The 15,551-nt window shown below is 36.8% G+C and overlaps 2 protein-coding genes across 2 annotated transcripts; both read left to right on the forward strand.

Moving 5' to 3' along the window:
- The first annotated feature begins 568 nt into the window (after positions 1–568).
- On the forward strand, positions 569–1,279 carry LOC140868672 (uncharacterized). Its single transcript, XM_073272932.1, has one exon. The coding sequence runs from the start codon at positions 569–571 to the stop codon at positions 1,277–1,279; it is 711 nt and encodes a 236-aa protein (XP_073129033.1).
- A 7,951-nt stretch (positions 1,280–9,230) lies between these two features.
- LOC140891068 (plasma membrane ATPase-like) lies at positions 9,231–14,614 on the forward strand. The gene is made up of 15 exons (XM_073299328.1): positions 9,231–9,448; positions 10,146–10,265; positions 10,357–10,455; positions 10,573–10,710; positions 10,803–11,117; positions 11,352–11,678; positions 11,816–11,935; positions 12,064–12,186; positions 12,296–12,400; positions 12,471–12,780; positions 12,928–13,442; positions 13,552–13,725; positions 13,821–14,003; positions 14,085–14,266; positions 14,360–14,614. Exons 1-15 carry the CDS (start codon positions 9,392–9,394, stop codon positions 14,454–14,456), a joined length of 2,865 nt encoding a protein of 954 aa, XP_073155429.1. The 5' UTR covers positions 9,231–9,391; the 3' UTR covers positions 14,457–14,614.
- Positions 14,615–15,551: the final 937 nt, after the last annotated feature.

A 15,551-nucleotide genomic window follows, 5' to 3' on the forward strand; every position in this document is an offset into this window, starting at 1 on the left:
GTCATTGTATTGGTGGCCAGGGATGAAGCAAGACATTAGTCGCTTCGTATCCGAGTGTTTGACCTGTCAACAGGTCAAAGCAGAGCATCAGCGACCAGCAGGGTTGCTTCGACCACTCCCTATCCCTGAGTGGAAATGGGAGAACATTACTATGGATTTGTGGTTGGATTGCCAAGGAGCGCTAGAGGATGCACCGCGATCTGGGTGATTGTCGATAGACTCACCAAGTCGGCGCATTTCTTGCCGGTGAGGACTAATTTCACCATGATTCAGTATGCAGAGCTGTATATCCGAGAGATTGTCAGACTTCATAGGATTCCAGTCTCGATTGTGTCAGACAGAGATCCGAGGTTTACTTCTTCTTTCTGGAAGAGTCTTCATGCAGCCTTAGGGACGAAGCTACAGTTTAGTACTGCTTTTCACCCCAAACTGATGGACAGTCAGAGCGGTTATTCAGGTCCTTGAGGATTTGTTGAGAGCCTGTGTGATCGACTTTCAGGGCTCATGGGAGTCGAGGCTACCTCTAGTAGAGTTTACATACAATAACAGTTATCAAGCTTCTATAGGTATGGCTCCTTATGAGGCTCTTTATGGGAGAAGGTGTAGATCTCCCGTTCACTGGGATGAGATTGGTGAGAGGATTCTCTTAGGGCCTGAGTTGGTGCAGCAGACTGCAGATATTGTGTTGCGGATTCGAGACAAGATGAGGACCGTACGGAGTCGTCAGAAGAGCTATGCTTATCGACAACGACGCGACCTTGAGTTTGCCGTAGGAGACCATGTATTTGTGAGAGTCGCGCCCATGAAAGGCGTTATGCGTTTTGGTAAAAAGGGCAAGCTCAGTCCGAGGTTTATCGGTCCATTTGAGATTTTGGATAGGATTGGTACCTTGGCTTATCGTGTAGCACTGCCTCCTAGTCTTGCAGCGGTGCACAATGTATTCCATGTCTCGATGCTGAGAAAGTATATCTCCAACCCCTCGCATATTCTGGATTTTGAGCCTCTACGGCTGGCGTCAGATTTGTCGTTCGAGGAGGGACCGGTGCAGATTTTGGCACGTGAGGAGCGAAGACTGAGGACGCGAGATATTCCCATGGTCAAGGTCCGGTTGCTAAATCATTCTGCGGAGGAGGCCACCTGGGAGGCTGAGACCGAAATGCGGACGCGTTATCCGGATCCTTTCGGTACGTATCTCGATTTCGAGGGCGAAATTTCTTTTAAGGGGGGGAGAATTGTAACGCCTAGAATTTCCTCTTACATAAACCGTATGCATAATTAGGATAATTAATATTTTAAATAGAATAATATAATAATTTAAATTAAAGGTTTAAACGACTTTCATTTATCATGATTAGCTGTTTTAAATTTTATTTAGAATTTTTAATCCGGGTATTTTAGGAGTTATGAAATTTTTTTGGAAAAATATTATTTTTGAGCTAGTTGACGGGACGACGACCGATCGAGATAAATGTTTTATCGATATTCTTGTCTAAGGATTTTAAGAGTCTAATATAATTATTTTAAGATCTATTTTATTGAAAAATTTCAGTTTTATATATATAAATATTTTAAAGTCCATTTTTCAGCATATCGGGCCATTTTATGGACTTTTAGGGCACTTTTTAAAATGAAATTTTAATAAATCCGAAAATTTGCCCTTATTTTTGAGTCCAAAAATGTTGGTATGGGCTAAGACTTATTTTTTTATTAAGCCCAAAATTTCAGCGGCCCATGCATGAACCATTTCTCTTTAACTGTGAGAAGCCCTACCCAAATCCCTCCTCTCCCTCACACGATTTCTTTCTGAGAAACAGAACTCCATAGTCGTTCCTTCACTTTGCACACACCTCACCTGTTAGTTTGGTAGAATTTCAAGATGTTTGCGGATTATTGATCACCACGCAACGAGCTTCGTTTCCATACCCTCATTTATCGATTTAGGCATGTTCGAATTTTTTTGTCTATCGCCATTTAGATCGTTATATGCACTTTTATGGTTTAAAAATTTGTGCCTGTGCTTGTAGTTTGTGGTTTGAGCTCACGGTTTTAAGATTTGCGCACTAATTTTTCCATTTGTTGTCGTTGTTCGCATTTTTCTTATTTTGATGGCTCGGTCTCATCTTATTATCTGGCTGGGCGGGTTCGAAGGTTGCTGGGCTGGGTTAGTTGGCTGGCTAGAGCTGGGTTCGAGGCTGGAAGTGTTTAGGGTGTAAGGCCGATGGCGTATGGCTTTTGTGAGTGTTGGTGCAGCTGGGTTCTGCGCGTGCGTTGAGGTGGTCTCTTGGTCCATGGCCGAGCCGTGTGGCTCATGGTTCAGGCCATGGACAGTCCAGGGAAGCTCGGCAGGACCCTGGGGTGGTCCTGCCGGCCGGGTTCCGGTCATGGTGACCAGAGCTGGGTACCGAGAAGAGAAGGGGCGCTCGGGTGATAGGCTTGGAGAAGGGGGCTGCTTGTTGGGCTGGGATTTTTTTTTAGTGGGCTGGGTCTGGGTCGAGATCTGGGTCGGGTCAAGTCATGGGTTATGACTTAATTATCCGGGTCGGGTCAATGTATTAGGGTCAAGTTAGTGATTGGGCTAAATAATTAAGTGGGCTTAAGTTAGTGTTTCGGGACATAAGTTTTGGATGGGTCCAGGTCAGTTTATTTTAATTTGGGCCAACAGTTTAGTTAGGGCCCAAGTTATTAAACTGGGCTTAATTTTATTATTTGGGCTCAAATTAGTTATTGTGCTTAAATAACCACTTGGGCCTAGAAAATGCGTTATTAGGGCTTCAATTAAATAATTACTTGGGCTTAGGATATAAAAGTGAGCTTTAAGAATTAAATAAGTGTAATTGGGTCAGACTTAGTTAAAGGGTTTAAGTTAAGGGGCAGCAACTCGAACCAGCCGTGACAAAATAATAGTCCGTAAATATATTTAATAAACGTATATGTAATATTTTTATATGAATATTATTTTTATAAACATGAATTAAATATATATTTACGGGCAAAGTTTTCAAGAAAAATTAATATTTTAATTCACGATTCATGCATATGATTTACGTTAAATTGATGGCATGTGAAGAAAAATAATTTTGGGAAAATTGATGTGATTTGTGACAAACACGGGACTGGAGATCGGGATACCGGGCCCGATGACCTTTTCACTTACGATTATGAGTCTATGGATCTCCAAAGGTTGGGTGAAGTGGCATAGGGCGTTAGGGGTTACACCCCACAGACCGCCACCACGTATGATGGATTTAGATTGATCAATCGAATTAGGTTACACTTCACTGATATGACCCACAACAAATATTTTTATGACTATGACATGTCATATTTATGTTATGTAATTATGATATGATTATGTTACGATTTATTATTATGCATATGATTTTACGTTCATGCATGCATTAAATCCTCATGTTATTTTATATGCGTCGTGCTTGCATGTGGTTTTATTTAGTAGTATTCGTTATGTATATTATAGAGCATGCTGGGCCTCTAGGCTCACTAGATCTAAATGGTGCAGGTGAGTTTGATTTCGTAGCCGATGTGGTCCCGATTGGTGGCGAGGACCTCTGAGCATCCATTGCTAGCTTGCTTGCCCGTGACCATTGCAGTATTTATTTCCGCACTTTTATGAGATTATTCTGAGGATTGTATTGAACTATTTACAGTGCATGTTTGCTATTTTTACCTTTCACGGTATGATTTTACCATGTTCGAGTATTTTTAAACTATGTATTTCCGCATTTTGCGATATCGTATTTCTCGCGCTTACATTATTTTAAATTATTCGAACAATTTAAACTGCTAGAGTTCAATCAATTTATTATATATTATATCACGTGGAATAAAATTATTTTTAGTAATGACGCTTATATGTATGGGCATATATGTGGTATTTAAATCTATATTAAAAAAAAAATTCCCGCGAGTTTTCGGGCGTTTCAAAATTTTTGCATTTAAAATATTCCCTTGTGTGTTTGCCAAGTTGACACGCATCACAAACAGAATCTAATTTTAAATTGAGTTTTGGCATACCAACAACTAAGTTAAGTTTAAAAAGTTTTTCTATTGTACTAGGATCAACATGACCTAGTAGTCTATGCCAAAGAATGTTGTCATCAACATTCAAGGATACAAGGCTTTTAATATTTGATAAAGATAAATTATTTAAAGAAACCTTGTAAACATTTTCACTTCTATATCCTTTGAAATTTATGGATTTGTCAGATGTGAGTGATATAGTGCAGTGTTGGGGAGTAAACTTGACTTCATAACCTCTATAACACGATTGACTTATGCTTAGTAGATTATGTTTAAGTCCTTTCACTAGGAGTACATCATCAATCAAGCAGGATTTAGAAATACCTATTGAGCTGATTCCTTCGATAACTCCTTTGTTGTTGTCTCCAAAGGTGATAGATCCCTTCTCCTTTGGTTTGATCGATTGGAGTAGCCCCTTGTTCCCCGTCATATGTCTAGAACATCCACTGTCTAGATACCATATGCTAGAAAGAACAGTTTTCCTATTTTCCTACAAGAATTTGATTTTGATACCCTTTAGTTCTTTTGGGTCCACAGTGTTAGAAAAGAGAGATACAAAATAGACTTCTAAGAGTTCAGTCTCTCATAGCAACATCATCGCCACTTTCTAAGAGTGCTCCCAGTAGCAGGTAAGACTATGACCTCTTTAAAAACCTATTTCCTTGGACAGAGCAGCGTTCATCAGGAAGACCAGTCGCAAGTCAAGGCAGTTTAAACCGGTCTATGATGAACTCCCTTAGATCATGATCTCATAATATCGAATAATGAGTTGTTAAGTACTCTTAGGCCTCCATTTCATATAGCTCTTTTGATCATATTGAAATCTTAAAGATCTATATTTATGTCTAGCACGACCTATTTTACAACAATAAGAGCAAGTAGAGGGTGATCTCATTTTTGCTTTAGCAATGAGGCTAGTAAAGTCTATTGATTTCTTACCGTACCCTATTCCACCTTTATCACAACTACATTTTTACATGCTAAGTAAATTATTCAATTTATTACTACTAACATTAAACTTATCAAATGATTTTTCTAAGTGATCTATGTCATCCTTTAATCTTAGGTTTTCATGTTCCTTAGTTTTTAATTCAAGTTTGAGGTTTCTATTTTCTTTTCTAAGTGATTTAGTCATGTCAAACATAAACTTATAAGCTTGTAGTAATTCATCGTAAGATGGTACCTCATCATCGTCGTCGGAGGCATTGTCATCATCCTTGGCCATGAGACAAATGTTGGCTTTCTCCTCATCGCTATCTTCATAGGCTTCTATCTCAAATGTCTCATGTTTGAGCTCTAGGAGGTCAATCTTTGTTTTTTTGACCTGGTTTGTTCCCTCGTGGCATATCTCCAATTTATCCCATATTTCTTTAGCAGATGAGCACATTGATATTTGGTTGTACTCGTTCATATCTGAAGAACAATGCAAAATATTCATAGCTTTAGCATTTTGAGAAATTAATCGCATGTCCTCCTTGGTTAAGTCATCCATTCCCTTAGGAATTTTAATCCCTTCAACCTCTTTCATTGGTTTGTAGGGACCTTTTACCGTAACTTTCCAAAGATCATAATCTACGGATTGAATATATAGGGACATTCAATTTTTCCAATATCCGTAGTTTATGTCGTTGAAAAGAGGAAGACGATTGATTGATTGCCCTTGAGCATAATCGCTAGCTAGATTTGCCATAGAGCCTTTTTGAAATATTTTTCAAAAGTGTGGCTCTGATACCACTTGTTAGAACCTAATGGGGGGGGGGGGATTTAGGTTCTATTGGCAAATTTAGCAATTTAAAACGATTATGTTAGTACGCAAGCGGAAGACTTAAAGCAATCAAATATAAGTGCAATAAATAAATGCTTAATGTAAATAAAGCAGTAAAAGGGATAAGAGATGTTTCAAACGTTTCCAGTAAATTTTTGAAATTGCCTCTTCATGGTTTCGTTCCTTGCAGGAGTAGGTATTGTGCAGCATATTTGAAAAAATCATATCTCTCAATATGGCCATTGGATTTCTCTCAAATTTGGACAGAAGATTTAAAACTTCCTCATCTAGATTATGACCGGTGGAGATCGGATTTCAATGCATATAAAATTCCCAGTAAATTTCTGAAGTTGCTGCTCCATACTTTGGCTTCTTCTTGTCCCTTTCTTCATATCCTCATAACAATATTTCATGGCATCCACATAACATTGTGTTCATTATATGAGCAATATGAAACTTCATAAATACATTGATAGCTTCAAAATAACTTTCAATAATTTATTTGTCAATAAATCTAATCTGCAAAATCTCACTTTAAATGGTTAGTAACAATTAATCGAGTTTTTGTAATCATCAAAACATAATATTATGAGACTTGTTAATGCATTAAAAATATTAATCTCATAACACAAGATTTTTATGCGTTTAAGGCGTAACAAAGATGGTAGGACCAGTGTTTATGGTGAGTTCAGGGGTTCAGCAATAGCTCACTCACCACTCTCCATATGACTCCAGGGAGAGCAACAATATAGTGTCTTGGTGATGGTAGTTTAGCTCGGATGAAACGTGCATGTTAATGTTTCCTTTCTTGAACAAGATTCGGCCGAGATCTCAGCCTAGATATTCGGGATTGTGATCTCGGGATTCTCAGGTTCTTGATAAGGAAGGTAAGCGTAAGATCCGGAGCCCTCTCCTATAAATATCAGGTTTACTTTCATTATTTGGATCTCAATTTTTCACTCGTATGCACACACTACTCATCATATTTCGTTATCCTAGCATCTGACTTGAGCGTCAGAGAGGATACGTCGGAACACCTTCTGGCCCCCCTTAACACTCTTGTTCGTGATTTCAGGTCAGCAACAGCTCATTATCTCTTGGAGAAGTTTCATTAGCTTGATTAGCTAGCTCATTCAGGGAGATCACTTAATTGAGGTACATCAAGTATACATACATATATATATAAGTGTGTAAATTATAATCATTTTATTTTAAAATTTGAAATATAAATAACTCATATTACATTATGATATAATCATTTATTGGATTAAAATACTGATGGTAATAAATAAGTTGTACATTTATTCTAAATTAACTAATTATTTTGTTTTTATGTTTTTGAATTGCTTAGACTAGATGAAATCATGTTTACCTACTCATAAAATTATCCCAAATTAGCAGTTCTCAGAGGTCGAAAACCTCATTTTATATGTGACAAGTGACAACATGAAATTTTATTATTTTTCATCTTGTTTTATGACATCCAAAAAAGTTCAAACTTCTAAAGAAGAGATCGTTGTAAAAATAAGAAAAATGAATAAATATGCCTATATTACTATTACATTTTTTACTTGAAATAAATAAAATAACTTTAATATGTTCATATATTAACCTAGTTTATATGTACACATGCCAAACAATAAGAGAAAGAAAGAGTTTGAACAGTAGGCATTTGACCCGGGCTAAACATACATAAATATACAACAAGAATCCCTCGCCTCCATCCAATTCTTGCTTTATTTGTATGAAAGCCCACAAAACAAGAAAAGGACAAAATATAAATCAATGCCACATTATTTTTTTAGAAAAAGATTTATGCCTATCATTATCACGTAGTCACATTTAGTATGTTATTATTATTATATTATATGCCTATACTTACTTCTTAACATTTAACAAAAATAGAATGTAATAAAAACAAAAAACAAAAATAGAATACTACCTAGCTACTTTCAACTGAAAATTAAGTTTTTTAAAAAAAGTTGTTACCTTTCATAATGATTCTAAAATTTCCCTCATAATCCACAATTTAACAGCTGCAACAATATAATAATAACCATATAACACGACCATTTCTTAAAACACATATTTGATTGTGTTTGGTTGGTTATTGTTATTATATCATCAAAAAATTTTGATCGTGCGTTAGCGTAACATTGAATAATTATGACTTAGGGCATGTAAAAGAAGCGAGAAAGCCCCACGAGGAAGTGGGCTTCCTCGCCCCACTTCCTAAAGGGGCGAGGACATCGCACGAGGAAAGCTCCTCGTGCGATGATGCAGGCAGGTTCCGCGCGGAGACCCTCCTGCAATCTTGTTTTTTTTATTTATTTATTTTTTATTTTGTTTTTTAAATCCAATGGTCAGATTAATCTAAACTGTTGGAGATCCAACGGTTCAGATTAATCTGACCCTTTAAAATATAAAAAATAATTTTAAAATTATAAAATTAATGATAAAAAAATTAATTTGATTTGAAAAATAATTTATTTTGTTATTGGTAATTTGTTTTAATTATTTGTAATTTTAAATTTTTTTAATCTCGTGTATTTTTATTTTTTTGTAATATTAAAATTTTAATTATGTGTAATTTTAATTTTTTAATTGTACAAATTTATTTTGTGTTTCAATAAAAATATATTTAATAAAATAAAAAATTAATATTTTAACATCCTCTCTACAACATCATCTCACCCTCGTAGAACCAAGCAATGAAGTTTTCATCGCTCACATCATCATGCAATAAAGTTATCAACTTCATCTCACCATTGAACATGCTCTTATAAAAATAGCATATAACACTAATTCCGACGAGATAAGAACAAAAAGAACTAATTATGCTCACATAACCAATACCTAATTTTGATCCGTCGATAGACCAAGACCCAAATAGGTCGATTTTCTCATTACAAAATTAGAGATTTTTTAAATTCTTTAATGATATAGGCCCCGTTTGATATCAAAAGTCAGTCTTTAATGATATAGGCCCCGTTTGATATCAAAAGTCAGGCCAAAAAAACACTATTTTTTTTTAAAAAAATGTTTTTTTGGCAAATAAGGTGTTTGGATGACCAAATAAGTGCTTAAAAAACATTTTTTTAAGTCAAAAAAAGAGTTTTTTCTAAAGCAAAAAATTATAGCTTAAAAAAGCACTTATTTTAAAAAATAAATGAAAAATCCAAACGGACTCATAATACGATACCATTCATCAGCTTAGTAAGATATTTAAATTATGAAATAAAGTATTAATTAAATGGCATCTAAAGGCATTTAGCGGCAGTTGATAAAGCATTGGTAATCCATCATCTTCTCACTATTATAAAGTTTAATTAATTTTTTTAATCAAAAAAATAGTAAATGCTACCGCGACTCTCGACTCATATAAGGACTCGACCTTCTCCAAACAATATCGGAACTCACATGGAGCCCTAGCAAGCGGAGCGATACTTTTCTCGATCGTGTTCCAAAGTTGGATTTTTTTGAAGCGGATACGAAAGTTTTCGATCTCGAAGCCTTTTGGCAGATTAATATAGAGGATCACCGTCAATTGCACGTTCTTTTTTTGGGTAGAGTGAAGTAGAGTAGACCATGGCGGCGAATAGTGGTATCGGTTTGGAGGAGATAAAGAAGGAGAATGTAGATCTGGTATGAAATTTTTGTTGTTTTGAATCCTGGAAATTCATCTTTTAATCATGTTTTTCGATTTTATTTTTCTTCTACGAGAGATCACTGGTTTTGTATTTAAACTTGTACTGTTGTACATGCATGTTCTCTGTTTACGTAAAAGATCCACTGATTTGAATCGTGTTGCATTTTGATTCTCGTTTTATGCCGATTCGGATGATTCTTTACTGCTTATCATGTGCTTTTTTTTCAGCATTGTTTTCAGTTTATTGAATCTTTACTTCCCAAAAGATGAGTATTTTCGACCGTCAGATATATTCTCACGAATTGATCAATACCGTGGAGTTTAATAGACAAATGTAATTGCAATTGGTTTAGTGCTTTGAATCAAGTTTGAGGATATGCATTTTCTTTGGTCTCTGGTGATCTTTTACACAGCAGCAGCTATAAGAAATAGGTGTATCTTTGTGTAATTTTTGTACGAGAAATCTACTCGAAGTCTCGAACGTAAGGTGAAAGTGTTACAAGACAAATAGTTACTGTGATTTGTCTCTGCCTAAAAGATCTAGATCAATAATTGGAAATATAGCGCGATATTTTCAGTGTTTAAGAATAGGATAATATTGTTAATAAGATTTTTTTTAGTGCTTGTCTTTTATTTAGAACGATATATCTGTCTTGTTTATTCAAATTCTATTTATTTTTTCTTGGAGTACAGGAGCACATACCCCTGGAGGAAGTATTTATTCAACTGCAGTGTACAAAGGAGGGATTGACAAGCAGTGAGGCTGAGAAGAGGCTCGAAATGTTTGGCCCCAACAAGCTAGAGGAGAAGGAGGTATTCTTCTTTTGTTATTCCCGTTTTCAATATGTCTTCGGCTTATCACATGGCAATAAAACAGTCATTTCTATAATTAATCACAAAACAGGAAAACAAGTTCCTCAAATTCTTGGGATTTATGTGGAATCCTTTGTCATGGGTGATGGAATCTGCTGCCATTATCGCTATTGCGTTGGCTAACGGACAGGTAAGATACATATTTGCACGACCAAAGCATTTTTATTGAAGCATGTCTCCATGATTTCTTCATCTGATCATTCTTCCTTCACATTTCACAACTGTTGAAAAAAAAACAATTGCACAGGGAAGACCGCCAGATTGGCAGGATTTTGTCGGCATACTAGCTTTATTAATCATCAACTCCACCATTAGCTTCATTGAAGAGAATAATGCAGGCAATGCTGCAGCTGCTCTCATGGCAGGCCTTGCACCTAAGACTAAGGTGATCTCTTTTTCATGTTTATCGCAAGAAGCATTTTACTTTATTATTATTATTGGCCTGAAATTGATTGTAATAAATTTATTCACACATAGGTACTGAGGGATGGCAGATGGAGTGAGCAGGAAGCTGCCATCCTGGTGCCTGGGGATATAGTCAGCATTAAGTTGGGAGATATCATCCCAGCAGATGCCAGACTACTAGAAGGGGATCCACTTAAAATTGATCAATCTGCACTCACTGGCGAGTCATTGCCTGTGACGAAGCATCCAGGGTCTGGAGTATTTTCAGGTTCCACTTGCAAACAAGGTGAGATCGAGGCTATTGTCATTGCCACTGGAATTAACACATTTTTTGGTAAAGCTGCACATCTCGTTGACAGCACCCAGCAAGTTGGGCACTTCCAGAAGGTAAAACCTTTTACATTTCTTACCTTGATGATTAATTGGTTTGCATGAATTGAAAGTAGTTGATGAAGAGGAAGCAAAAATCAAGAAATAGAATGCTTCATTAGTAGACCTTTATTCTTTTTCCCTATTTTGTTAACCAACAATTTCTGTGGGTACTATGCATCGCATCTGGCCATAAGTTTGCTAATTCTCCTTCAAAATCTTAATTGCATATTTGCATTTCTATTTGGCTAGGTGTTAACGTCCATAGGTAACTTCTGCATATGTTCTATTGCTGTGGGGATCATCATCGAGATATTAGTTATGTTCCCAATTCAGCAAAGAAAATACAGGGATGGAATAGACAATCTTCTGGTTCTTCTCATTGGAGGCATTCCCATTGCCATGCCAACTGTTTTATCTGTAACAATGGCAATTGGATCGCACAGGTTGTCACAGCAGGGTGCAATCACTAAGAGGATGACTGCAATTGAAGAAATGGCCGGTATGGATGTTCTGTGTAGTGACAAAACTGGAACTCTCACCCTAAACAAGCTCACAGTGGACAAAAGCTTAATTGAGGTTGGTGATTTACAAAGGAAAACTAATTATATCGAAAATAAGTGATCTGATTAACTTTTCAGGGGTATAGCATTACTATTGTATACTAACTCCGACTTAAGAGGAATACTTGCTAATCATGGATTCGCAATCTATAGGTATATGTGAAGGACATGGACAAGGAGACAGTAGTTCTGTTGGGGGCTAGAGCTTCAAGGGTGGAGAATCAGGATGCAATTGACGCTTGCATTGTTGGGATGCTTTCTGATCCCAAGGAGGTATTTATAATTGAGCAGATCTTATGATGCTACGACTATAAACAGAAAATTCTTAATATGAATTAACAAACTCAGCATTCAACAATACCCATGGATTAAGAGTCTTGTTCCATTCTTTGTTCGTCTAGGCAAGAGCAGGAATTACTGAGGTGCATTTCCTTCCCTTTAATCCCGTGGACAAACGTACAGCCATTACATATATAGATGACAATGGCAATTGGCACCGAGTGAGCAAAGGTGCACCCGAACAGGTTTTAAAACTATATCATTTTTTGAAAGTTATAGATTTGTTTTGTAACTGCAGCATAGTTCTAATCCTTAGTCATCCTTGATCCATTATTGTTTTAAATGTTCAATCAGATAGTTGAGCTCTGCCACTTAAAGGATGATGTAAAAAGGAATGTTCACTCCATCATTGACAAGTTTGCTGAACGCGGTCTTCGTTCCCTTGCTGTTTGTCAACAGGTTCATATATTATAATACTTCTTCCTCAAGGTATCCGAATGTATATCTTTGACTGTTTTCAGCTTCACAGACTGTACCAGAAAAAACCAAGGAGAGTGCTGGAGGACCCTGGGTCTTTGTTGGACTTCTGCCACTTTTTGACCCTCCAAGGCATGACAGTGCAGAGACAATTAAGCGTGCCCTTAATCTTGGTGTCAATGTTAAGATGATCACTGGTGATCAACTGGCAATTGCTAAGGAGACAGGTAGAAGGCTGGGAATGGGAACGAACATGTATCCTTCTTCCTCACTTCTTGGACAGCACAAAGATGAAAGTATTGCACACCTCCCCGTGGAAGAGTTAATTGAGAAGGCTGATGGATTTGCTGGTGTCTTTCCCGGTGAGCCTGACAAGATTTTACAAATCAGAACTACATAAATTACCAAATAATCCCCCTACATGTATATTGAAAGTTGAAATTTGTTGATTAGTTAAGTTCATGCATTTTTACATTGGTGATTGCTTACTGACTTGGAGAGCGACGCAGAACACAAATACGAGATTGTGAAGAAGCTGCAAGAAAGAAACCATATCTGTGGAATGACGGGAGATGGTGTCAATGACGCCCCAGCATTAAAGAAAGCAGATATTGGCATTGCAGTGGCCGACGCTACTGACGCTGCCCAGAGTGCATCAGATATAGTCCTTACAGAGCCAGGATTAAGTGTGATTGTGAGTGCTGTTTTGACCAGCCGTGCCATATTCCAGAGGATGAAGAACTACACAATCTATGCAGTTTCCATAACCATTCGTATTGTCCTTGGTTTCATGCTCATCGCACTCATCTGGAAATTTGATTTCTCACCTTTCATGGTTTTGATTATCGCAATCCTTAATGATGGAACCATTATGACCATTTCAAAAGACAAAGTTAAGCCATCGCCCATGCCCGACTCGTGGAAGCTGAAGGAAATTTTTTTCACTGGAATTGTTCTTGGCACTTACCTTGCAGTGATGACCGTTATTTTCTTTTGGGCTGCTCAAGAATCTGACTTTTTCACGGTAGGAAACACTATTCTTGAAACGCAAATGGGGTGTAGTACCTAACTTATAATAATCCAGCATCAGAAAATCAAGTTACAGATACTCTGCCTTCACTACTAATTTTCAGGATAAATTTGGCGTAAGATCAATAAGGGACAGCTACCACGAGCTCAATTCAGCTCTTTATCTTCAAGTCAGTATCGTTAGCCAGGCTCTCATCTTCGTCACCAGGTCACGGAGCTGGTCTTATATTGAACGGCCCGGTCTCCTCCTTTTGTCTGCCTTTTTTATAGCACAACTGGTAAGTGGCACGTAATTGTAGTAAATATTAGTTCCACTGTCCCCTCTCTAGGAACATATACATTATGTAACCATCCTATATTGTTTCATCCATAGATTGCAACTTTACTTGCGGTGTATGCAAACTGGGGATTTGCAAGGATCCACGGCATAGGTTGGGGCTGGGCTGGTGTCATATGGCTTTACAGCATTATTTTCTACATCCCACTAGACATATTCAAGTTCTTTATAAGATTTGCGCTTAGTGGCAAAGCATGGGATAATATGATCGAGAACAAGGTAAGTATTACCAACCCATTTCTATGTATTAACGAAGATGAGACACTAATAAGACATAACTCTTTCATTAAATTTCCACAGACCGCGTTCACATCGAAGAAGGATTATGGCCGGGGAGAGAGGGAAGCACAATGGGCTACAGCACAACGTACACTGCATGGCCTCCAGCAACCCGATACTTCAGAGCTCTTTAACGACAAAAACAACTATAGGGAATTGTCTGAAATAGCTGAACAGGCCAGGAAGCGCGCTGAAATTGCTAGGTAACTGTTTTTGAGAAATCACGATCACCTACCGATCAAAGTTATGATATTGCTTAATCTTGTCCCTTGCACATCCCTCCTCATTTTTATCAGGTTAAGAGAGCTTCATACTCTCAAGGGGCACGTTGAGTCAGTTGTGAAGCTGAAGGGCCTGGACATTGAGACGATCCAGCAACACTACACTGTGTGATAGGGAATAGAAGAGAGGTCATAGCTATTTTTCATTTCTGGGTTTTGTAGTTTTGAACTGGAGTAGGTGTCAGATGAATATCGTTGTTGAGACTTAGAGATAGATTTAATTGATTCTCTTTTTGTAACGTTGATACTGTCTGCATTTCTTTCTCGTATATCCACGTATCCGATTTTGCTACGTCTTATTTCTCATAGATTTTACGATTCATCTAATCAACATGGTCTGCATATGACTATGTTAGTCCAAGATTTACTATTAACCAACAACAAATACGTACATTGCTTTTTAAAGTTACTTTAAAATTTTTAAAATGAAACATGTAACGGTAATCCGTCAATTAACAAGAGTATAAAAAATGAAAGAAAAATGTTATCATGTTTTTCACAAACACAAATAGCAGTCCCTGAATGAAAATCCAGATTTGGACTAGTCTTCGTATAAATTATTAGAAATTTGCAATATCCACTAGCGATTTAAGTTATAGGGGAGGAAAAATTTTATTTAGTCTGGAGAACTAAATAAGATGCATCATCTTAGTCAAGATGACATTATATTTTCTGCAGATCCCACGAGATTAGGCCAATAAATTCACATACACTAGCCCACATTATCAAATTGACCTATGGACGACTATCGTATCAACATGCCTGTGATTGGTCAAATTGTTCAAGTACCGCCATTAATTTCCACGCCATCCACTTTTTATATGTATAATAATTATTATATTGACATGTATTGAATCCTGAAAATCTATCGTGGAACGCTTCTCATTCAAATATATGATCGTGCAAGTTCCTAAGCCTAACTAAATATTCAACAATAGTAGTAAACGAACAAATACTATGAAATACGGTGTTCAATTGATCATCAATACATTATAAAGTGTGCAGGCAAATGAAGCATTTGTGATAGAAATGACCTTAAAACATAAAATTTTAAAACTTTGGATAATATAAATCTAAAAACTATTTCTTGTACGACAGTTTCACCGAGATGACAGATCATCGATCCATTCTATATTTACAATGAAAAATAATACATTTTTGTCGATCAAATCATATCGAAAATTCATCTCATATAATTAACTCACGA

The sequence above is a fragment of the Henckelia pumila genome, chromosome 1 (assembly GCF_033568475.1).
Source record: "Henckelia pumila isolate YLH828 chromosome 1, ASM3356847v2, whole genome shotgun sequence".
NCBI lineage: Eukaryota > Viridiplantae > Streptophyta > Magnoliopsida > Lamiales > Gesneriaceae > Henckelia > Henckelia pumila.

Coding starts and splice junctions, on each gene's coding strand:
- LOC140868672 (XM_073272932.1), top strand. CDS start 569: ATGGCTCCTTATGAGGCTCTTTATGGGAGAAGGTGTAGATCTCCCGTT.
- LOC140891068 (XM_073299328.1), top strand. CDS start 9,392: ATGGCGGCGAATAGTGGTATCGGTTTGGAGGAGATAAAGAAGGAGAAT. Junction 12,401..12,470: donor CCCTTGCTGTTTGTCAACAG/GTTCATATATTA, acceptor TCAGCTTCACAG/ACTGTACCAGAAAAAACCAA. Junction 12,781..12,927: donor ATTTGCTGGTGTCTTTCCCG/GTGAGCCTGACA, acceptor AGAGCGACGCAG/AACACAAATACGAGATTGTG.